Source organism: Oryzias latipes, chromosome 10 (genome assembly GCF_053564925.1).
Source record: "Oryzias latipes strain Hd-rR chromosome 10, Olatipes_Hd-rR_3.1".
Taxonomy (NCBI): domain Eukaryota; kingdom Metazoa; phylum Chordata; class Actinopteri; order Beloniformes; family Adrianichthyidae; genus Oryzias; species Oryzias latipes.
The window spans coordinates 24,683,063-24,706,435 of record NC_136246.1 but is presented as its reverse complement, the minus strand read 5'-3'; the positions used below and the strand labels follow the sequence as shown (position 1 = coordinate 24,706,435).

At 37.9% G+C, this 23,373-nt stretch overlaps 1 protein-coding gene across 8 annotated transcripts in view; it reads right to left on the bottom strand.

Annotated features, from left to right (window-relative positions):
* Nucleotides 1-23,373, bottom strand: part of gria1a (glutamate receptor, ionotropic, AMPA 1a) — a 223,489-nt gene that overhangs the window by 4,146 nt on the left and 195,970 nt on the right. For 2 of the 8 annotated variants that reach the window (XM_023959329.2, XM_078953633.1), the window contains 4 exons: nt 14,736-14,934; nt 13,480-13,727; nt 10,579-10,693; nt 3,159-3,460 (listed from right to left, as the gene is read on the bottom strand). In XM_023959329.2, the coding sequence (XP_023815097.1) occupies nt 3,179-3,460; nt 10,579-10,693; nt 13,480-13,727; nt 14,736-14,934 (844 nt within the window). In that variant the 3' untranslated portion in view covers nt 3,159-3,178. Of the gene's footprint in view, nt 1-3,062; nt 3,461-10,578; nt 10,694-13,479; nt 13,728-14,735; nt 14,935-23,373 lie in introns of all 8 variants that reach the window. The other 6 variants (XR_013658383.1, XR_013658382.1, XR_013658381.1 and 3 more) reach the window with 5 other exon arrangements.

Sequence of the window (23,373 nt, the reverse complement as noted above, 5' to 3'; positions counted from 1 at the left end):
ACATTGGCTTAATGGCTTTATCCTGCAGTTTAGTGTAATAAAAGCCACAAAGCTCAAAGGCTGACCTAATGACACGTGAGACTGGTGTGTTTGCGTGAACGCGTACATGGGTTCCGCGCTTTCATCTCCTATTCTTCGGCTGATTTAAAATGGGCAAAGGATGTGGGATCTGGAGCAAATGGTAAGCGCTGGATGGGGGATTGGAGAATTAGACCGGTCTTTAATTGGGGGAGTGTTATTGTTTCCTTCAAGCCAAAAAGCATAAAGGCACCGCCGGACTAATAGGCTCCTGGCCAATCTTATCAGCATACCGATCAGGTACGTCTTCACGGGCTGATTAAAATATGAGAGGCTCATGTTGAAGATCCCTCCTTGTCTTTTTTTTTTTTTTTTTACATGAGCAATATATTAAGGTGCCCTGAGGGGCTTTGATGTTGGAAGAATATATCAAAAGGCTATTTCTTGTAAATTGATCCATGAAAAAGATGTCTTGTCTCTTCAATCTCAAAGAAAAAAAACCCTCACATCTTTAAGAGAAGGATAAAGCAACAAGTCCTTAAACATACAACAGTTTGACTTATGCGGTTTCAGGTTAAAGCAGTTGATGGAAGACATGCGAGCCGCACCAGGACTGCCTGATGGTATACATATAAACGATGTTCACCACAATGGGCCCTGCTTTTACGACACAATCAGCAAAAAGAGAAAAGGGAACAGGGGAGAGATTTGCTCAGAGCGACAGAAGTAGACAGATGTACCACTGTTATTCAAATTGCCTTTAAACCTGTGCTGCAAGGCAGAAAGGGCTCACAAGAACATTATAAGGAGTTCGGTAATAGGATTTAACAAGTGGCCTACCAGGAACATTCTCTAACCTGAGAAAAAATGTCCACTAAACCACATGATGCAGGAAATGGGATTCAGAAAATGTCATACTGCACTGCAGAAATGAAACCCAATATCATTTTACAGTAAGATTTTCATGAACAGTGTTTCAGTTTTAAGAAAGTGGAGCTTTGCTAGTTGTACAAAAATGTTATGAGTCATTTTATATAACTCTCTCAAATATTTTTATTACTAGTGCTTTTTAAGGTGGACTTTTCAGACCTAGAGAGTTCAATTGGGGAAAGAACAACAAAAAAAGAATAGTAGGAGATGCTTATTTGGTCTGGCGTTTTTTGCGATTGTTTTCACAATGCTAGTCCAAACTGACTGAACAATATCAAGCAGTTTGGAATTGAACTGCCTGGAATGATCACAGGAAGGGATAATGTGAGAGAAAATTGAAAAATTGGCAAGCATACTGACTTGATTTCTATTGATATGGTCCTTTTTTACTTTAAAACAACAAACTGATATTTTTTGACATTTTACTTTTAAATTCACTACTACCACATTTGTTTTGAAGCCTTTTTTTTAAATACGAATTTTAAATTGCTCATGTTACACAATATCTTTTTTACTATTTTGTCATACTTGCTTTTTTCACAGTCTAGATGTAAAAGATATGAAACAATAGAAAATCAAGTTCCATGATCAGGTTTGGGCCACTGCCACCCAAACCACACTGCCCCAGCCCCTTTTCAGGTCTTCCACAGGTGGTGGGCCCATAGGAGTGATCCCACGTCGTTCCTTCAGGCTGGGCCCGACCGGGAGAGAGCCCCGGTCACCAGGCACTCGCCTGCAAGTCCCAACCCGAGGTCTGGCTCCCGAGTGGGGCCTCGGTGACGCCAATCCGGCCGACGTAACTGGGTCTTTGTTTGTTCTTCTCATAAGGGCCTTCTGAACCTGGACGCCTCCCTGGGGAGGTGTTCTGGGCATGTCCCACTGGGCGGAGGCCCCAGCGAAGACCCAGGACACGCTGGAAAGACTATATCTCTCGATTGGCCTGAAAACGTCTCGGGGTCCCCCAGGGGAGCAGGAGGAAGTGGCCAGGGCGAGGAAAGTCTGGGCATCCTTGCTTAGACTCCTGCCCCTGCGACCCGGTCCCGGATGAGGGATGAGGGGAAAAAGATGGATGGATGGATAAATGGAAAATCAAATGGAAAATTTTACCACTGTTTAGTACAAACTACTAAAACGTGAAATAGGACTTTTTAACAAGCCTTATTAAACTAAGTAAGAGTCCAAGATGGGAGAACCTTCACCACACATGTCTAAAAGATGTAAATTTAACATTATTATTTAGAAATGTATTGGTTGCAAAGGGATTTATTCAGTGAAAACTGATACCTTGTATCAAAGTTTAAGCATAAACAATTTCTTCACAATTTGGTCTAATCCTCAATTTTTGGGTCAGGAATTTGTTTTGGTTTTATGTTTTAGGATTTTATAATTACAAAACATAAAAAAATGAAATAAAATAAAAAACGCCCAAAAATTATTCTTTAATTTGCTAACAAGTAAATAACAATGAAAAAAAAACTTTCAGTTGGCTTTATATTAAGCCTGGTGTAATGTAATCAAACAATAAATAAAAAAATACTTCTTAAATTTAAGACAACATGCGTTTGACACTTTCAACGTAAACACAAACTGGTATCTAGTAGGAACGCAACAATTCACTTTCGACACCATTTGGTTCAATAGTGTAACATATAATTTGGATTTAAATCAAGAATGGTGGCATCCCTTTTATCTACTAGGAGGAGTCACAAACTGCTACGGAAAACGCACAGCAGTTAAGGGTTCAAATCATTTTTTGGCGTTCTCTGTTAAAATATGTTATTTTATCAAGCTACTTCATACTCCTAATAATCTTTCACAAAGACAATGAAGACAAATTGGATACTTTATTTAAGTAATAAATGAAACAATATAAAGTTGCAATTATTCAATTCAATATTTAAGTTATTTAATAGGTTTAAACCCTTTTGATATATAAAAAACGTAATTATAGGGAATGTGCAAAGCCACACACAGGCTTAAAGGCAATTTTCAAATCAAGTGATTCATCAACAGCGCAGGAGGATCAGGGACAAAGACTGAGCGAAGGAGCAGCGGAGGTAGACAGAGGTATAGAAGAGCGTTTGCACTGCGGTGGAAGCCGTAAGAGGCCCTACTGTGATCACGGTAAGATGGGCAGGAGGGGGTGGAGGCAGATGTCATCATCATCATCATCATCATCATCATTATGGTTCGATCGCAGCGTTTCCTACCCCGTGGCTGAGCTCTGCCCTTATATCTTAACAGTGTTGTTGGCGTACAAGCCGTAGCTCTGCAGCTCTGTGTAGGGGGCGCTAGCACCACTGTCTAAGGCTGAGCAGTGAAAGGCCTGAGCCGCTGAGGCGGCCGCTGAGGCAGCAGCAGCTCGCGCTGTGGACACCTTCATTCGGCGCGACTCGGTCCGGGACTTGTAGCAGAACTCCACCAGAGCAACCAGCATGGCCAGGCCAAGGCCTCCAATGAGGATGTAGAAGACTCCTGCAACGTTGCTGAGGCTTAGAGCACTTGTCTTGTCCTGGAGGAAGGAGGCAGGGGAGCAGGGGAAGGGGGTCAGAACAAGTGGCAAGGAGAGATAGTGGCAAAAAAAACACACAAGTAGCACGCACGTCACACATCTAACAAGAAAGCACTTTGACAACACACACTATTTCAAAAGTTTGGACGTTAATGTACATTTTTTTGACTGATCTATGACAATGATTAAAACAACATACTTTCATCCTCGTGTACACAGATGGAAAAACAGTTTCATTCACAAGGGAAGTACAACAATACAAACAACAAATACACAAAGTCATGCAAAAGACCTGTCTCACAAAGTTACTGTCCATTTTCCTTTTAGGGAACATTTTTTGAATATGAAACCTTGGTGTATTCAAACCATACCATAATTCCCCATGTTGATACACTAGCTTAGTATTTGCTTATAATTTATATATTTGCTTAATATTGAACTGTATTGTCTAAATATTTAATGTGTTTTTGTCATATTTTCTCTACCTTGATCTTTGAAATGACTTGGTTTTAATTTTCATATTTCTCCCAAAGGTCATTCTGAACTACTGACGTCAGAAAATGTTAGTAGCACAAGTTGGCCACAAGGGGGTGGTGCAGCAGCACCTCCACATTCTCCCTCAGCAAAGAAAGAGGAACACTATAACTTCTTGGATTAATCAAGGTGCATAAAAATGTTTATTTTCTCTGAGTGTAGAACAGCACTTCCTTTTTAGTCTCGTAAATTATTTCTTATTGAGTTTAGTTTGTTTTGTTTTGATTGGCCAGGAGTCTACTGAAAAATAGAGGTTTAAGTGTTCTAGTTAGTGCATAGTTCTGAGAGTTGAAAGGTTGTTCTGTGATTATGGAGGCCTGTTTTCTACATTTACTTCAGATCAGAGACAACCTTAAATACCCTCACAGGGATGAGTAACACGAGTCGTGAGGAGACGTATTTTTATCTGAAACTGTAAAACAAGTCAAAGTTTTTTCTACATATATTGAAAAATCTTTATCTGTTTGTCTCGGCACGCAAAGTAAGCCACACCTCTGATTTAAATTTATAAAAGAGCATAAATTTAATACTTTTAGCAGTTAAACCATCAACAGATCTAGGAAATAACCTGAAACAGTTGGACACAGACAACCAAAAAGTATCTGTGTATACTGATTATTTTGTATATTGATTATTTTCTGAATGAATGAAAAAGTTATTTTTGATGTGAAAGTGTCCCTGATTAAGATGTAAACAGCATGATTACTGTGGATCCCAGTGTTCAACATGCTACACCTTCTGCAGCACAATACAAATACTCCCCACAAAACAGCAAGTTGCAGTAAAAGCCATCTTCAAAATCTACACTGACATGCTAATTGCACTGAAGAGCTTTCAGTGGCTGTTGACATCTGCAGTATATTGCTTGACTCATTCCATCACTACAGAAATAGAGTGCATGAAGCAGACTAATAACTCCAAGAGTAATAAATATAATGTATTCTGTCTGATGTTGAGTGCATTTTAATGTAAAAGGGGGGGAAAAAGATGCCTGTGCAGCATAAATCAGTTGGCGGTGATTAATTTGACTTATATGTCAAGTTATCTTTTTTTTATTAAAACAATCATGGACGAAAGCATAATCTGTAAAACATGCTGATGTTGTTCTTTAATAAAAGAAGACGTTGGTTTGATTATAGTGTCTTTTCAAGGGTACTTATCATACTAATACGACAGTCGGGTACACTCTTGTTAGATTGTTTCTCTCACTGCTTCCAATGCAGCGTTAAGATTCCAAATATAACTGCCTGTCTAATTGCCACTGTATTTACGAAAGTTGTTCAACTCTTTTACTTCCTCTGAATGATCAGGACGAGCTATCAGGAGGCACATGTACCACATTACATAAAAAACAACACTATAACTGAAGTTACTTTGTGAGACAGACTTAAAATACAATCATAATAATAAAACAAAAAATACAGATTTGGATTCATTTTGATCTAATACATGCAATTTGCAAGGAACTAATGCGAAGGTGAAAATTCCCCAAGACTCCACAAAACATGCACTCATGCAGCAACACTATCATTTAACCCTTCTAAGTGCAGCTTATCTCTGGTTACTTGCAGCACTTGGTGCATGCACATCTATGTTTGGTTCGATAAGTACAGTGTCTACCCATAGGACTAATAGAATCATTAAGGTAGTCTTAGTAAAATATGTACCGAACACCACTTTTTCAAAAAAAAAAAGTTACTCGTATACATTACTATTTATGGAAACCAGTACCGGTAGTTGTGTTAAGATTTGTCTGCATTTCATCTTAGGTGCTTAAACATTTTGAAAGTATTTTGTCTTTGCATGGTTGATTTTATCATTCGTCGGAACATATTAATGAATTACTCAGACTTATATGAATCGTGAATACACTGCAAACTATGTGATACTTGCCAAAGATTTAAAACCTTTTTCCCAGATTTAACGTTTTTTTTTTACTTCTCTTTGCTCAATACCCTTCCAAGCTTTTCTCAAAACCAGCACAGTCGAGAATTTGTTGTCTCATTAAAAGCTAGGATCCAGAAATAAGGAAATTATTATTAAAATGAATATAAATCCTTTTACTTCATCATCATGACAAGAGAAAAACTTAATTAAAAAACGCTCATTTTTGGCGCAATTTTATGGATATTTTAAAGTTCAATAAATGGTGACGAGTTAGACTGGTTTGCCAATATTCAGGAAACAATCGTGTAGGTTTATGTGGTCAAGATAAGAAGTAGTTTTAGATTTTATAAGGATTTATTAAAGTGTCAACTTGTACTAAGATCGTATTCTTAATTTGTTCACATTTTGGTCTAAAATGAATATTTCTAGAATTTCATATTTTATTATAAGATTTCTTTTCAAGTAAAAGTGACTTGCCGCATGGACAGATGATTTTTAGTGATTTTCTTCTTAAGATTAGACTTTTTTTTCCAAGTTTAAGGCTATCTCTTTTTGCATTGTACATGTGATTAGTAATTGGTGAGGATAACAGCAATATTTATTCAAATACAAAGCCAACAGTGCAGCTTTGGGCCATATCTTGGGGTTTCTCTCCATCCAAAGTCATGTAAAACTCTGCGTAAGCACAGCAAATGCTCAGCGTTTGACATTTCACCTTTTTTTTTTCCCAAGATGTGGACACATTTTAAAAAAGCTCCTTTAGATCAGATATAAGGCATAAAGGGTTTCATCAGTTTGTCAGCAGCATTCAACCTTTCATCTGGTACTTTCATAGATGAAATCTCTGACTTTCTTGTGTCTGTGGCAGAAAAATGCTGTGTGAAATATGAGCCTTTCAGAAAGATGAGAACTGTATGAGCAATGAGCTCGTCTTGTTCTATCAAGACAAATTCACAAAATATTTTTATTTTACCTTTCAGAGATCTTCAGGAACATTCTAAATTGGCTTTGTTTGACAGCAATCACAAATTCTATATGCATACATGTTAGAAAATGATTAATTATTATTTTAAACCTTGACAATTTTGTTTTTTAAAAAGGTAAGAAATTGTAATTTAAAAAATATTGCAAACAAGAAAAGTGTTTTTTTTCTCAAAAGAAAATTGAAAGCCAAGAACTAAATATACAATTAATGATTTAGTACTGTTTCTTAGTTATTGTGCATGCAATAGACATTTTTCTTTTGTCAATTTAGTAATTTAAACAAAATAGAGCTAAAGATTGAATTTATAAATTTTAACCTGGTAAAACAACTAAAAGGACTAAAATATTTTGAAAACACAAAAATGTTCTTAAAGTTATCTTCAATTGACTTTGTCTCAAATTAGTTACTCCTACTTCAAAAATGTCAAATCACATTTGAGCTTATCGAATGAGTTGTAATTAAAATGTAAAAAAGTATACATATATTTTATATTTATAAAATAAATAACCTAAAAAGATATGCAACTAAAGTAATATAGAAACCTGTCAACAACTGAATAATAAATGTGACATAATGTTGTGATTTGATGGGATTATTTGTTGAGGTTTGATCTTACCCCTGTGGGGCACTAGGTGTAGGGGTTAGGGTTATATTTAACAAACATTTTTAAGTAAAACAAAGTTGAAAAAGTCTAAATGATGGAATCTTGTAAAAAAAAAAGGTTAAAAAAATAAATCAGCAGCTGCTGTGACAAGAATTATGTTCATATTTTACTGTATACAAGGAATAGAAGCAAATTTACCTAAATTAGACCTAAATACTCTAAATTACAGAAAACTGACCGTTTTTTTGGGGAAATCAATTTACATGTCTAGTTTGAAGGAAAAAGGTATGATGCACTTAAAAAGTATTTATTGATTGGTGCCTCTGTGATTTAACAGTATTAACAGTCCAAAACATTGTTTTTAGTATTCCATGAAAGATAAGATAATTATCTATGTGTTTTAAACTACCGTACTTATTAGCTGAAACTGAAGTCTGTGGCTCCACTTGAGAGGCACACACAGACCTGGACATGGTGTAGGAGCAGTTGGAACTCAGCTAAGTCACCAACCTGTTAAAGAACAATAAATCACCTCCTGCACACGTCTGTTGGAATGCCGGTATTGTAGGTTAAAAGTGAGGGTGATTCTGCAGTCTATCTGCTTATGTGGAACTCCCTGCTATCAGCCTTCACAAGCAGCTAGAGAGGAATCAGAGCTTAAAAGCCAAAGCTACACTGTCAGGAAAAAAGTGCTTCTTCAGTCAGGAGATAACATAAACTGCCAATGTGTGCAAGTTCAGTGGCAAAGTTGGTGCAGCTCAAGCTTGACTGACAGGGTTTACACAGCCAGGGAAGCAGGACAGTTTTTTTTCTTCCAGTGAGCCAAAGTGCAAATATTACAGCTGATGTCTTCATCTGTCTACCTTTATCTGTCTGTTTTTAATCTTTTTTTGTTCCTGTAAGAGTTTTTAATTTAACTTTAAAGCGCAATACTAAGACAAAGTCATCATCACTTTAAAGGGTTTTGTTTATTTGGCAAAAGTTGGACAACAAAGTGCCAACAAATACTGACAATTTTTACATTTAAAACCTATTTGTTGTTGCGGGGGTGTCGTTTGTTGCTTAATGTCATCTGCAAACATCTACCGGTACCTGATCCAGTAGATAGATGACCTAGAAAAAGAGATTTTCAAAAATATGTCTAAAATATTGCCAAAAAATATTTCTAGTTTTTATTTAAATGGGATCTTAAGTTTAAAAAAAAGATTATATAAACTAAAAAGTGACATTTAACCACAAAAATCTATAAAATATTTTGGTATATTAGAATATTAAATAGAAAATAATTAAAAAAAGGAAAGAAAAAAAAATGTTTTTTTAAAGTCAAAAAGAACTGGCAGAATTTTGATGTATAAAAAAAAACACCTCCCAAATCACATGGATGCTTTACCTTTATAGTTGCTTTTCATCATGATGAAGCAAAATTATTCCATGAAAAATTATAATTACTTACTATTTAAGAGTGGAAATCAATTCTAAAAAATGGGTGTAAGCTAGGAATCATGGGATACGTGTCTTGTGAGCTACACGAGCCCACCCTAGATTCTCCAGACCTAATCTGAAATCATGAAAAAAGGTCACTTGTGTGTACTTTTCCTTACCAGTCTTGATATTTACCACCATTTCCTCCCATGTGAATACCAATTCTTGGAAAGTATATTGTCCTCTGATAGATATTGTAGCAAAGTGATTTAGTTAATTGAATTGTGACTTCTTGTAAAAGCATTTGCTGTGCATCTTTAAACATCCGGCAGCCACAGGCTTTATCTAATTTGCGCAGTTGTCTTTGTCTTCTTTTTTTAATTTACTTTTTAAAAACGCTGTTAGAGCTGCAGCTTAAATGGCTTGGATACTCAGATATTGTCCTTTTATCAGTAGCTCAAGGAAACAAAATCAATGAATAAAAGGCAAAAGGAACAACATCTTCCAGTTAGAAGGGTGCGTTCTGATAATGGAAATGAAAGATCCTCGCAAGATCAATTTAACAAAAAAAAAAAAAGAAGCTGGATTGAAGCTTGAATTGATTTGGTTAAGTAAATAAATGTAGTTTTTCTTTTTTTTTTTCTTGAAAACTTCATAGTTGTATCTTTAATTGTGAAATTGACTTAATTTTATCAAGAGAAAAAGCTGTTTTAACGAATATTTAGGGATGAAATTTAACTAGTTCCCCTACTTTTTTTGGTTATTTTATTTTATTTCGTATTTTACGTTTTAAAGAAGCAGGTTTGAGGTTTTGCTACAGCTATCAGTGCAGGAGAACCATAAAAGCCACATCGAAGGGGAGGATTTGGTTCGCATGGAAGAGTTCAGGGACTGATTTCAGGGCTTTCTGGGATCAGAGCAGGGTTATGCTGGGGAGATGCTGTGAGGTAACAGGATTGGGTTCGTAACTAACCTTTCTTGCTGCATCCTTGCTGCCACACTCGCCTTTATCGTACCACCATTTGTTTTTCAGTTTGTCTAAGACGGCTTGCTCATTGAGTTTCAACACCGCTAGATTTACCGGGATTCTTTAAACCAAAAGGAAATAACATCAATAACATATTATCCCATGTTATTTGAATGTTATTCTTTCAGAGACAAAGAGCAGCAAATACATCCTCACAACAATAGATGGGGTCACTTACTTATGGACAAGAAACAAAAAATGACACATACATAAAACATAAGCATCATTAGAAACATTAGAGTCAAAGTGATATGCATTAATACTCCATCTAACTTCATTGACTTGCATGGTAAGGCATTAGATGTGTATTATTATATCACTTTGGGTAACCGGCACGCTTCATAGCCTCACTAATGCAACAAAGACATCTGAAGTCTTTTAAAAGGGAAATCAAGGAGTCATTTCATGGTTACACCTGATAAGATCTAGAGAATCTAATAGATTGATTCAATTTGTTTGATGAGGGAATAGCAGGAAAAAAAAACACCAGCCCTCTTCATGGATTTTGAATGTATGCACTGCCGGCTAACTAAATGTCACATTCAAATGGCCTTTCTGCAGTCACAAAGGGAACAAGTGTCGTTGGAGTGGTAGTGCAGCACTGACCTGCCGGTTACCCCCGCCCCATCACCCACAGGCTTTATCAAACTTGCTCTGACCTTGGAGTCCCCGCCCCCGCTGCCGCACTCTCCCTTGTCGTACCACCACTTGTTTTTCAATTTGTCCAAGAGGCCCTGCTCGTTCAGTTTTAACACTGCCAGGTTTACTGGGTTTCTTGAAGATAATATGAAACGATAACCATTAGGAGACACTCTACATGGGACAGATATAAAGAGGCTGGTGGCATGGTGGGGGTGATCATGACAACATTTTTAATTACGGAATTAAAAACTGTCCTGTATGTAGTGATGTGAAGCAGGAATTACTTTCCCACGCAATTCTTGGTTTGCATATGTGGCATGTGCTGAAATGGTCACAGCAGTAGAGGCAGCCTTTACCTACAGGGGCCTCAAAGAGAGGCAGACACTCTTCTCTGAGATGCCTTGGATGTGGAAGTCTGTCTACAGATGGCAATTTCCTTCCAGATGCAGCTTATATACATTGCTATGGAAACAGAGCTATCAGTGTTGCAGTAAAACAGTGCCTTGGTGAATAGAGGCCAACGCTGATTAATTTATAACTACCAGCAGAGACGCCTCACATGCAGCCGGAGGCTGCGGCTGCCGCAGCTGCCAGGTCATCTTCCAAGTTTCTTCCTTTTATAAGCCTAAAAGGAATTTGAATGACCCACTATAGACTAAGACCAGGACCTATCCAAGGCATTTCTTCATTGGTTAAACCCTCTCTGGCAAAAGTGTCTGCATGAATTTCCCAAGTTTCTCATTTTATTCAGCCTCGAACCACACAGAGGCAGAAATCTGCTGCTTTTTCCAAAACTCAACAAAGATTCTTAAAAATAACAATTTGATTAGGTGATTTTCTGCTTGTCTCACCTACAGACAGAATCTTTATTCAACATAGCTCTAGGGAATACTAGCTTTAAGGGCTGGGAAAACTGCTGAATATTTTCCTAGCTCAGCAAACAGAAATAAGATTTCAACCAAAGAAGCAGATGTGGATGATCTGGAGACCAGCACATTGTTTGTTAGTTTAATCAGTGTGTCAAAAAGGCAACATGATAGTGGAATGAGAGGTAAGTTAACGTCCATGAGGGTAAGTAGAATCTAAACTTGATTGAAGGAGAAAAAAATGAAGAAGAAGGCACAACATTAGAACATAGAACACATTAGACTGGTTCGTCAGAGGGTACATTCTGTGAAAATAAAGCATTTCAAAATCAATTTAAATCTGACCTGCAATAAAAAATGTCACATTTTATCCATCGACTATAAATGAGAACTGGAAAGAGTAAGTGGTTCCAACAAAAATGAAGTCATAACGGACATTGCCATGTTGGATCCAGATATCGTCGGTAAGCAGTAATTGGCCTGAGTTGGTCTGAGTAAACATTTCTGCGGCAACCACTTTCACCAATCAAGAGTGAGCTTGTTGGAAAACCACACCCTTACCACTTGAAAGCGGGCTTAGGGGAAACTGTCAATAAAATGTTTGGCGTGAGACCACATACTTTTATTGATGCATCTGATTAGCAAGTTCATGACTTAAATAACTTGTTTAAGAACAAAAAAGGAGGAGGAAGAGTCGCTCCGTCCAGTTCTCAAATACAGTCAATGGTTTTTAACTACATTTTTGTAATTAAGTAATTTTTAGTTGGATAAAAAGAGAATTCTTTGCGTTGTAAGGGAACGTGTGCTGGGTTGTGAGCAGACTCATGAATGATGTAGTGCAGGTATGATTGAAGTCCCCTCAAAGGTCATTCCCTCATGTCTAATCACAGGTAAGCACTAGAAAGCCAAATCATGCAGAACGGCCATTATGCCTCAACAGCCCCCATCCCGACATGAATGTTTGTTAGTCGTTAATAGAATTCAGTGTCAGACATCTGTGATTGACCAAGATAGCAAGGCGAAAACAAAAAGAATTACCTGTTTGCTAATTAACACAAAGAGGTAGCAGATAATGTGGGTCATCCTTGGCTGTTGTGAATCTGGACCGATCGGACTGCGTCCCTTGGAAGCAGATTAATTTCAAGTCCTCACACTAATTGTAAAACCACCACTGCAGCACTTACTCATCGGGCAGAGTGAAATTTGAAAAAAAAGAGCATCTGAGCCAGGCTTTAGAAACAATTAAGACGGTCGTCTGACCTCTGGCTGTCAACCAAAATGGAGCCCCCAAATGAATCCTGAGCGAGATTGAATGAAATCTTCCTGTATGGCTGCTTTTATTAGAATGAATGATGCCCATTAGAGACGGATTAAAAGCTTCAGATGTCACAATCTGCACTCTCTCTGCGCTTGTGGGAGAAATAGAAATGAGAAGTTGGTTAAGGTGTTAATGTAACGTGAAATGACAGCTGCTGCTCATCAATGGCAAAAGCAAAATCCAGTATGAATTATCATTCATTTCATCAGATATTACATCAAATGTGAAAATGCAACTCCACCAACTTGGTATTCAAGATGTGACCTTCTGGCTCAAGCAGGAAAGTAGCCCATCTTTGCAGTGAATTGTAGCTTCTACTCTGCTGCCCATTTTTACTTCTGTGAGATTAAATGGGTTCACTTTTTAACAGATTTTGTTAAAAAGAGTTTGAAAAGCGATTAGCTTCTCAAAGTCCTACTTTACACTTTTGCTAATGCTCACAACTCAACCAAAAAAGACTGATTCGGTGCATTTGTATACAAACAGAAGGACTAGAATGCTAATACTTGCAATATTAAGCTTTTTAGGTCTGTGCACAAAAAAAGAATAACAAAGAAGTTTATAGATACGCAGGAAATGCTTCTAATACAATGATAAGATTAAAAAATGATTTAAAAAAAATGAACCAAAGCTCTAGTTTGGACATGACCGAAAATGTTAGGATCATTACGATCATGGATAATGATGATCTCAATGATGGCTTTTCCAGCCATGCTGCTGTGACATGTGTTTACCTGAGGGGGGAGCCCTTCGGCGTGGCAATTCCATAACCTTTCGAGTCCAAGTTCCCGCCCACCTTCATAGTGTCACAGGGTTTCCTCTGCTCGATGTATTCGTTCATAGTGGACTCCAGCAGGTAGGCGTACTTGCCCTTGGACTTTCTGACTCTCATCACCCCTTCGTCCGTGGTTTTGACAAAGACGGACGGGTCGGCTGACTTCATGTACGCCCACATCTTCTCAAACACGGCAATCTTTGACCTCTGAGGGCCCCAATTGTGGAACAGAGGGGGACAAAGGAAAAGATGAAGAAATTGAATGCTGAAGCCTTTCACACGATATAATCAGAAAAAAAAAGAATTAATGTGATTTGTGTATTGATTTCATCCTCTTGAGGAAGAAAAAAAAGAGCTTCTAGAAATAGAAGGTAATCCTTACCCTGAAAAGGTGTGGTTTACCATATTTGGTACAAATAAGATTTATTTGAAAGATGGTAATAAGTAAAGGGAAATCATTAAATCTTGTTTATATTAAATGTTCAAGTCAGCAACAGAATGTGTTTTTTTTAATTAAAACAGCTGTTAGGTAAAAAAGCAAGGTAAAAAGTTAGTTTAAAGCATCTAAATAACCAAATGTGGTTATAATTTTCTTCTGTCTTTATTTTATGACCGACTGCCCATATTAGCTGAATTGACTGATTAGACAAAAAATGCTAACATTTTCATAATTAACATAACAGAACAGTCTAAGATGTGATATAGGATGGCATCCAGAGTCTAACAGAAAAAAAGGATGCAAAAGGGAAAAAAAACCCAACTATGATTAAGCGCAGTCTCCTTTGAGCTCGGCTACATGAAAAAAATGAAGTAACATTTAAAAATCCTGTGGACGTGAGATGAACTGTCACAATATGAGGCACTTCAGTGTCTTGTGCGGCAACACGTCACGGCTGGTACACTGTTGCTATATGCCTTTCTAGCATCACGGCTTAGAGATTTGAACCCTGATGAGTTTCCACCAATAACTTTTTTGTATTTTGACCTGCACTTTGCTTTTTCAGGGCTTTAGCCCTAACTAAACAAAAAAATGAAATATGTGTATAAAGTACCTTCAAGCTTACTAAGTTGGATTCACAGGGGGAAAAAAAAACACTTTTGCTTTCCTAATGGTATTAACCTAGCATGTGAAATAAATGTAGCTTCTATTTTTGACAGGCATCCATGCAAATGATTTGTGTGCGTGAATCAAGTGAACAAATTGCGTTTCCTCACCCTGAAGAACTCTTTGGTGGAGCCAGCATCGAGCGTTCCATAGGCAATCTCAGTCTGCTTTGCAAGATCCTCTGCACTCTCTATAGGGGAAACCATCCTCTCCACTGTTAGGAAAGCAGCCAAGTTGGCAGTATAAGAAGAGATGATTATGAGGGTGAAGAACCACCAGACGCCACCCACGATTCGACCTGAAAGAGACCTAAAAACAGAAGGAGAGGATGTGGTCAAATTGCGATGAAGCCTAAAACATGACTGTCCGCATCAATAATTTGCATGCAGGATGCGTTAATGCGGAAATTAGAACAGCAAATGCCACCAGTCTTTTTTCTTCATGGACAATTTTGCAGACAATCAATAAGAGCAATCTAAAATCCTTGTGTTCACACCATGTAAATGACCTACATTGCATCACACCCACTCTGCAGTCACACTCGCTTCGTTCCAGCAGGCTTGGAGAGCTTAGCCCAGTCTGCTGAGGAAAGATAACCGGCTTCACAACAGCCCACTCAGCCTTCTTCCCGCCAAATTAATCTCACTTTAAGAAAGTTGCCAATATGTGTCATATGATGATTTGCATTAATTTTTGGAATTAAACTCACCGAAAGGCACTTAGATGCTGCACTAATCGGGCTTTCAATGTAAACACAAAAGCGTGAAAATAAACAGTGATCATGAATAAAATAAAATAAAAGTTTGAGTCAAACTCATCTTTCCCCCTGTGCATGTCTCCTAACTTTTAGAGGTGTTGCCTTAAAGTGCACCAGCAGAAATCGCGTGGTTCCTCTAAAAATGAAAGAGCTGAATGGAGCTGCTGTCTGAAAATAACACAAATCTCAAACAGAAAGCGCTTTCATGATATACCTCTGTACCATCCAGGCAAATGGAATGTGAACATTAAGGAGAGTAGTACGGAGAGGGGAAAAAAAAAAAAAAAAACTTAAATCATAATCATTTAAGATGCTTTTCAGATGATGGGTGGATGATGAAAGAGTAGCTGCAGGGTGAGGGCAGAGGAAAAGCATTGTGGATGCAGACTTTGAAAGTCAGATAACAGAGCTGTTATGAGTGTGTGTGTGTGTCACCCTATCTCTGCGTATTTGGCTTCAGTAATCGCTGCTCAAATGGACGAGGGTGAGGCTAAGACTTAGAATTCAAAATAAAAAAAGCAACACATATCCAAATACAGTGAACATTTGATTCTGCAGCAAATAACTTGTTGGAACAAACAAGTTTCTCCTCTTTGATCAAAAACTTTGACCAGCATTTTAAGTCGTAAGAACTAAAAAAAAAAAAAAAGAAATCCTAAATTTTTACACATCAAATACTGCATTGTTAAGTTATGGCTTTTTTGTAATGTTTAAACAAGATTAAAAATGCATGAAATCAATGTAAATCAGATTATTTTGTTGCAGATAAAAGTGCCTATCACATGTTGGTGCAAAGCCGATATACATAATCGTAGTTTTATGCTGACTGTGTAAACGGTCGAAGAGTTACGCCAGGTCAAGAAACGTGTGTTATTTAGTATTTGCTGTCAACATCTCTGGTATTAAAGAGTTTAAATCATATTTGCAATTGTTTTTGTTAATTATGTTTAAATTCAATTTTATTTGTCTATATATTTCAGTTCACATTTTTTTTAATCTTGAGATTGCTTTGTACTTTAGAAATGAAGAAAAATAATTTCTAAAAAAAAAAGTGACTGGAAGGAACAATAATTGTTTATTGTGACAGTTGTTTAAAGTGAGGACAAGGTGAACAGACGGTGACAGAATTCTAAAGTAAATTAGGTAGAAGAAACAGAAGTGAACACATTTCTGAGCTTTGATTTCTGCTGGGCTCTTGAAATGGAACTGAACTGCTGTCTAATCCATCTCCTGACGTTCCCCTCTTTTCTGTTCCTCACTTCTGTTTTTATCCAGCTTCTTTGTTCACTAAGCATCATAGCTGTTGTCCTTCCATGTCCTTTTGGCTGGCTGCTGGCTGACAGAGGTTTGTTTTTGGACTAAGACAGTAGTGGACTAAGGCAAAATACACAAAGAATGCCCCTTTCTCAGGATACAATGTGATTTTTTTCCCTTTTGTCTGTGAAGAAGAGCAATGGGGTCATCTTTTAGTGTGCTGCAAAGATGTGAAAAAATTGTCCTGTTTTTGTGTGCTTGTGTGTGGGTGTGTGTTGGAGCTTATGAAGCCATCTCCTTCACAAGTTGAGCAAAGCGACTGGCAAACACAGACCTGTTTACTGTGCTGTCTTCTCTTTCTCGTAAAATTCAGCATGGCAGCCAACTTTGCTGCCTTCATAAAACATTGAGTAAGCTCCCCTATTACTGTAAAATAAATCTTCCAACTCACACCGTAGATTTAGTCTTTTAGAGCAACAATTAGTCTATTATTCATATACTATTACGGAATGTTGCCAAGTAAGGGAAAGCTAATTGGAGCAGCAAGAACTCTAACTTAAAAGTCAAATTGCAGCACATATTCAACAAAACCTATTTTATTTTGACATCTCCTTTAAAATCCAGCCTGTATGTAAGGTGCAACAAAATACAAGCAATGAAAATGTCAAACAACATGACAGATGTTTTTGGAGCTGTTGTTAGCTTTTGATCTTGTAGAGAAAAATACTTCTCGCATTTGCTGGTGTTAAAACAAAGTTGCTGTACTCCCACTTTTAATTGCAACTGCATTCAAACGGAACGCTGTTAGCAGTTTTTGCTTGAAGTCTGAAGTCATAAAACCAAACTAGTTCCACTTAATTGAAGAAACTGTTCCCGTCCTAAGAAATAGGTCCTCTTTGCTTGTTGCATGTCTGGGTGTAGTGAGTAACGGGCGGGCTGACCTTACTCCGAACAGCTGACGCCCAAGAAAGCAGAGTGGTGGGAAAATAAATCCAGATTTTCCTATATGTAAATTTATGCAGGGGGTATAAATCTTCTTAATCAGCAAATTCAAATATATTGATAAAATTGAAGATATATCTATGTGTCAGATATGTATTAGCTGCTGGGTAGCTCGGTTGGTAAGGTGAGAGAATACCACGCAGGAAACAAGGGTTCGATTGGTACAATGGTAATGGGGCGATTACCATCACCCAGTGAGTGCCCTTGGGCAAGACCCTTAACGCAACTGCCTTCCGAGCCAGCTCCACCGCTCCCCCAGGGGATGGGTCAAATGCAGAGAGCAAATTTCCCATTGTGGGATAAATACAGTATAATAAAATGTAAAATATATATATATGTATATATACCATTAAAATGATAAGTCATTGTGAACAGTCAAAGACAAGTTAATAGTCATTGTGAATTAGTTTGTCTGAAGTTTCAAAACCAATCTGCCTTCATATTTGTGTTTACAAATCTCCCTCCTTCATCTGTGTTTCTGTACATTGGAAAATATTGATCCCACTTAAACAGATTGGTTTTGCATGTGTGTATAGTTGTCATAATGTGTGACATAATGTTTGTGTGCAAAGGAAGCAGGAGAAGAATGAAAATCTTTGGCAAAGAGATTTTGGAGAAAATGTTTGGAATCTGCTGGAACCATGTTTCCATCTAGGGTTCACACTGTTGCCACCATCTTCCACATTTTTTTTCATTTTTTTTCTCAAATTTCTCATGTTCCTTCTCCCTGCTTGGGATTGCTACATCTATCACTACAGTTGCTTTCTCCTTCCCGTTCAGCACTACGTCTGGGCTGTTAGCTAATACCATTTTGTCTGTCTGTATCTTGAAGTCCAACAGAATCTTGGCTTGGTCGTTCTCAACTACCTTTGAGGGTGTGTCCCATTTTGACCTTAGGGTGTGTGTTTTTTCTGTGTCATCTTTTTCTGTGGCCTCTCCTTCTTATGTGTGGTGATTATCTTATAATCTCAGGGATAATGGTTGATGTTGTGTCTCCCAGTAATGGTTTTAAAAGGAATTATACTTAGTGTTGCTTTTACATCCAAATTGGACGATACTTCTTTTATCTCCGTAGATAGACAACTTTATTTATCCATTTGGGAAGTTCCCGCATGGAAATTGACAGTCAAGTATGTGGGTTCTTGGATCCCAAATTGACCATGATCTTCATTGTGATGGAAGATGTTGTTGTGTTACGCAAGGTGGGAATGATAATATCCCCCCTCTTACATGCCCTGATGCTGCTGTTGGGTATGTTGGATAGCTAAAAATCGGAGTCTACCAGGCAAAAGGGCAATGTCCTACTGCTGTACTACATTAAGATATATTAAATGTATGAAACCTTCAAACATGGAGACCATTGCGGATGTTGGATGCCATTGGAATGCCACCAAACTTCTTTTCCCAATATTTCTTCCCAATATTTTTAACTATTCATACAATAATGCTTTAAATAAAGCTGCAGATGCTAAATCATTTTTTTAGTAAAAGTAAAAAAAAACGTTTTATCATCTACCACACAATTTCCACTGACAGTCTGCTGGAAATCTACTGTGGTGTTTAATTCTTTTGAGAATGCTCTTGGCTTGCCTCCACTTTTCGATATGGTAATTAGCAAAGACTAATGATTTGGAAGTGTAAAAAATGAGCCTGTAATGGCCACATTACAATAGGTTAGGAATTGCAGAGGTTTAAATGAGAAGGGAAATGGTTTCCAATTATCGTGTTTTTCCAAGGTAAATCAGGGATGGTGAGGAAGCCTTCACATGCTGTTCAGTTTCTCAAAAAAAAAGGGCGGTTTGACAATAATTTCTCTAAAAAAAAAAGCACAAAAAAATCCCTATATTTTTATAATCCCTTTATAAAAGTATGGAAATAGAAGTTGCTGCGGAACTGTAACAAAAGAAGCAAGAAACAAGTATGCAAATGTTCTTCACACTTGCTTTACAATGAACTGTTCAAAACCTCAACAGATTAATTTATGTAAGAATGACCAAGTGTTTTTTTTAGAAGAAAAGTGGTCTCCTATCCCTTTTTAATCCAAAAGAAAATGCTCTTAATTAAAACTTATTTTAAACAAGGATTTTGTAATTCCAGACATGTATACAGTCCAAACTGTAATTCTCTAGCTAGTTTGTTACAAAAGTACGACTTAAGGATGGCAGATAAATTAAAGCAAAGTGACAATCGCTCCAGCAAAACCCGATAGGCCCGGGATTTATAGCATGTTCAAGTGATAAAACAGTACATGCTCATAATCTGTTTGATATTTTATGACTTTGGTATCAGAAAAGCATGAAGGATTGTTTATGAGTTCAAATTAATTCTTGTAGTCTGGTCGAGACCAGTCCAAGGGGGTGGTTTCTGTCTACTTCCAGATAGACTGCAGTGTGGTCCATGGGGTAACATGAACTGGCCTTGATCACGTCAAACTCCGAACTATATAAGCCTTTGTGGAAGTAACATGATACCCCAATTGGGCGTTAACATTACCATTAACATTAGTGTAAGTCAGGCCAAAAGCCATGAATTGGGAACATACCATGAGCAACGAAAAGATACAATGCCTTCTGGACATTTAGAAAGAAACCAACACTAATGCAGCTCCTAATAAAAAAACAAAAATACTACAGGATTTTACGTTTACGAGATAAGTGGAGGGAGGTTTTAAGCTCCTGAACGATGTTATGTGAAAAAACTTTGAAAACCCCAAGGTACAAGATGCATTAAGCAAAACTGAAAGTTCTGTTGAAGAAAAAGACAAAGATTGTGATTTGACAAAGTTGATAAATACTTGAAAAGACGTTAGCAGTGTGTCCCCTTGACATAGTAAAGACCAAACACACTAAAGATGAGGATTCATCTTGTCACATTGCTACATTACAGAACAGAAAGAAAAAAATACAGTAGACTTCGAAACAGCGGTTCTTGGAATTCATCATGATTATTAGACATTTGTTTTACAGTAACAAGAGAACAAGACCTACCTGGGTTGGTTTTCTATGAAGCTACATGCCCTACTGGCCCTCATGATTTCTGGCCAATGGCTTCAGCGATCATCACACACATTCTTCTGTTTACCAATTTAGTCCACTTGACAAAAGTACAAGAACAAAAACCGAATATAAATATATTTCAAACAATAATAATTATAAAGTCAGAGGTCAATCTGGGACTAGGAAACAGACCAATGATTTTCCTGGTGTGAATACACCCATAGTTGTATAAGTTCAGGATTTGATAAAAGCACATATTTTTCTCCAGTTTATACCTTCATTGAAATACTAGCTCTCTGCTAAAGTCTTAGGCTACGTTCACACTGTAGGCTGAAATGACCCAATTCCGATTTTTTTGCCCCCTAAGCGACCTGTATCTGATCTTTTCATGACAGTCTGAACGACACAGATCCAATCTTTTCAAATGCGACCTAGGCCACTTGGGTATGTGGTCCTGCGACCTATACGTATCCGATCTTTTGAAATTCGACCTCCATATCCGTATGGATCCGTATCCGTATCCAACCCGTACGTCATCGATACGCTACAAAAGTCATACTTCTGCGTTGAAGTAGAAGACGAGAGCATAAAAATAAACCGTGGCGGACGATGCTGCTGAGACCAGTCAGTGGAAGAGAAGCCAGGTCACCGATTTGATTAACATTTGGGGTGACAGCTCTATTCAGGCCAAACTCCAGGGCTCTTATCGCAACTGGGCGGTTTTTGAAAAAATATCCAGCGAAATGGCCAAGCATGGTGTTAAACCTTTCCCCCGATTACTTTATTTTTTCCCTTTCCGACCGTGGGCAGAAGCACGTGGGACAGAAGGCAGATCCTCCTTCCGGGTTCACTTCCTTGTTCGGACCCTCAGATTCTCCAGAGCGGATTACTGTTCTCCTTCCTCCATAACACACAACATGAATGCACGCCCCTGCTGCCCCTCTTATTCCCTACCTTGCTGCACGTGCTTTCTCCTCTCTCTTACACACACGCGCGTGGCCCCAGCACATTCACATCCCCATTCCACAACAGTGGGTACAGACGATCATGGCTCCATTGCCTTCTTAAAATGAGAAGATTGTAATTGTGCTGGCCCGATTGTTAATATAAATGTAATAATGCAAAAAGAGCTCTGCTGTTGACATTCATTGTTCAACGTTAGCTACTTCCGCAAACAACAAGTGACGTCGTTCACCGTTGAGTACTCTTCTGCGCATGCGGGTTACTTCTGGGTCATTTAACGGTCACACAGGTGATCACAAAATTTCGGCCTTGCAAAAAAATCGGATTTTTTCAAAAAATCGGAATTGAGAAATAAGTCCTGCAGTGTGAACGTAGCCATAGGGTGTGTTCAGATTGGAAAAGTCTGTTGGTCTGGACAGATTGTGCTAAATTGAGTCCGGATCGAGTCCTTAATCTTGCGTTTGGTCTGAATTCAGACTGCCTTTAAATCGGACATTTCTGTTTTTAACCAAAGCTTACAAATAAAACCACAGGTCTAAAGATGTCTTCAGTCATTGGTCAGGCATTAAGGAGGGGGGGGGGGGGGGGGGGGTGCAAAACAATTAGAAGCAGAAATGATTAAACTCCTGCAGTCTAAGTAGCTCCACACTGGCTTGGTGTGCTTTTGGAGCACAACAACTAGCTGATAGGATGTGCATTTTAGAAATTGACTTGTTTAAAGACTTTAAAGCTCATAACTTTTGTCTCTGTCTTTCTCTGCAATGCTAATTGTGAATCTGGGGTGGGCTGAGAAAATATTACCCAAATATATACTGCTGCAAACTTGCATTTGCTTGTGCGTCACAATGCTTAAGAGGAAAATCAGAAACAAAAGAGTAGATCTTTTTGCATGTCTATTTAGCACACTGCTGGTATTAAAATGCAGTTTTTTTGACACGGTTTTAAGTTCAACATGATCATACAGAAGCCCAGAAAGCATTCGCTTTTGGCAGCAATATTATGTCTTTAAAACATTACAATCAAAAATCATTTATAATTGTATATTCTGTTTCTGGTCTTAAGGATCTAAATCAAAGGGCTGCTTTTTTCAACAGATGGCTCATTTGAGTACATTAAAGGCAAACTGTCAAAGTGTTTGTTAGGGAGAATCAATGCAAATGAGATTTTTCTGTAATCCTTGCATTTGTGCCTATAAACCTGTTTGCTGAATGATATCAGAAATGCTGTCTAAGTCACATGTAACCCACGATAAGTCAGTGCTGGCAAGCTGTGAGAGCCCTCACTCTGCGCCCACACACAAACGCGGAGCCTCTTAGTCACTCCGGCAAGAAAACCAGAGTCCAAACACAAATAGATCAAAACTGCTTGTGGAAAATCAATACCATCTGCACTCATAAATGCAGCAAAAATGCATTAAGATCGGTCTGTAAAATAATGCAGAGGGATAACAAGTGCAGCTTCACACATTAGAGACCCTTGATGTGAAGCTGGATTGATCTAAAAAAGATGTTTCTTTTAATGGTTGCCATGGTAACGCACTCTGCTCCAAACAGTACAAGAGAGCTGAGAGGGACTTTATTTGTCTCACTCTTCCTCTTATAGCTCATTTTGTCTTTGTCTTTTAAGGGTTTTCACCCCTACAGAGGGAGAGAATTAGCATCAGAGGGAGAGAAGTCTCATTAAGCCTCATGGACTAAAAAGGCACTCAAACAACAGCTCTGTGCATATCAGAGCAGGTAGGTTTCCATGTGGCTTTGAAACAGGCAAATCTTCATA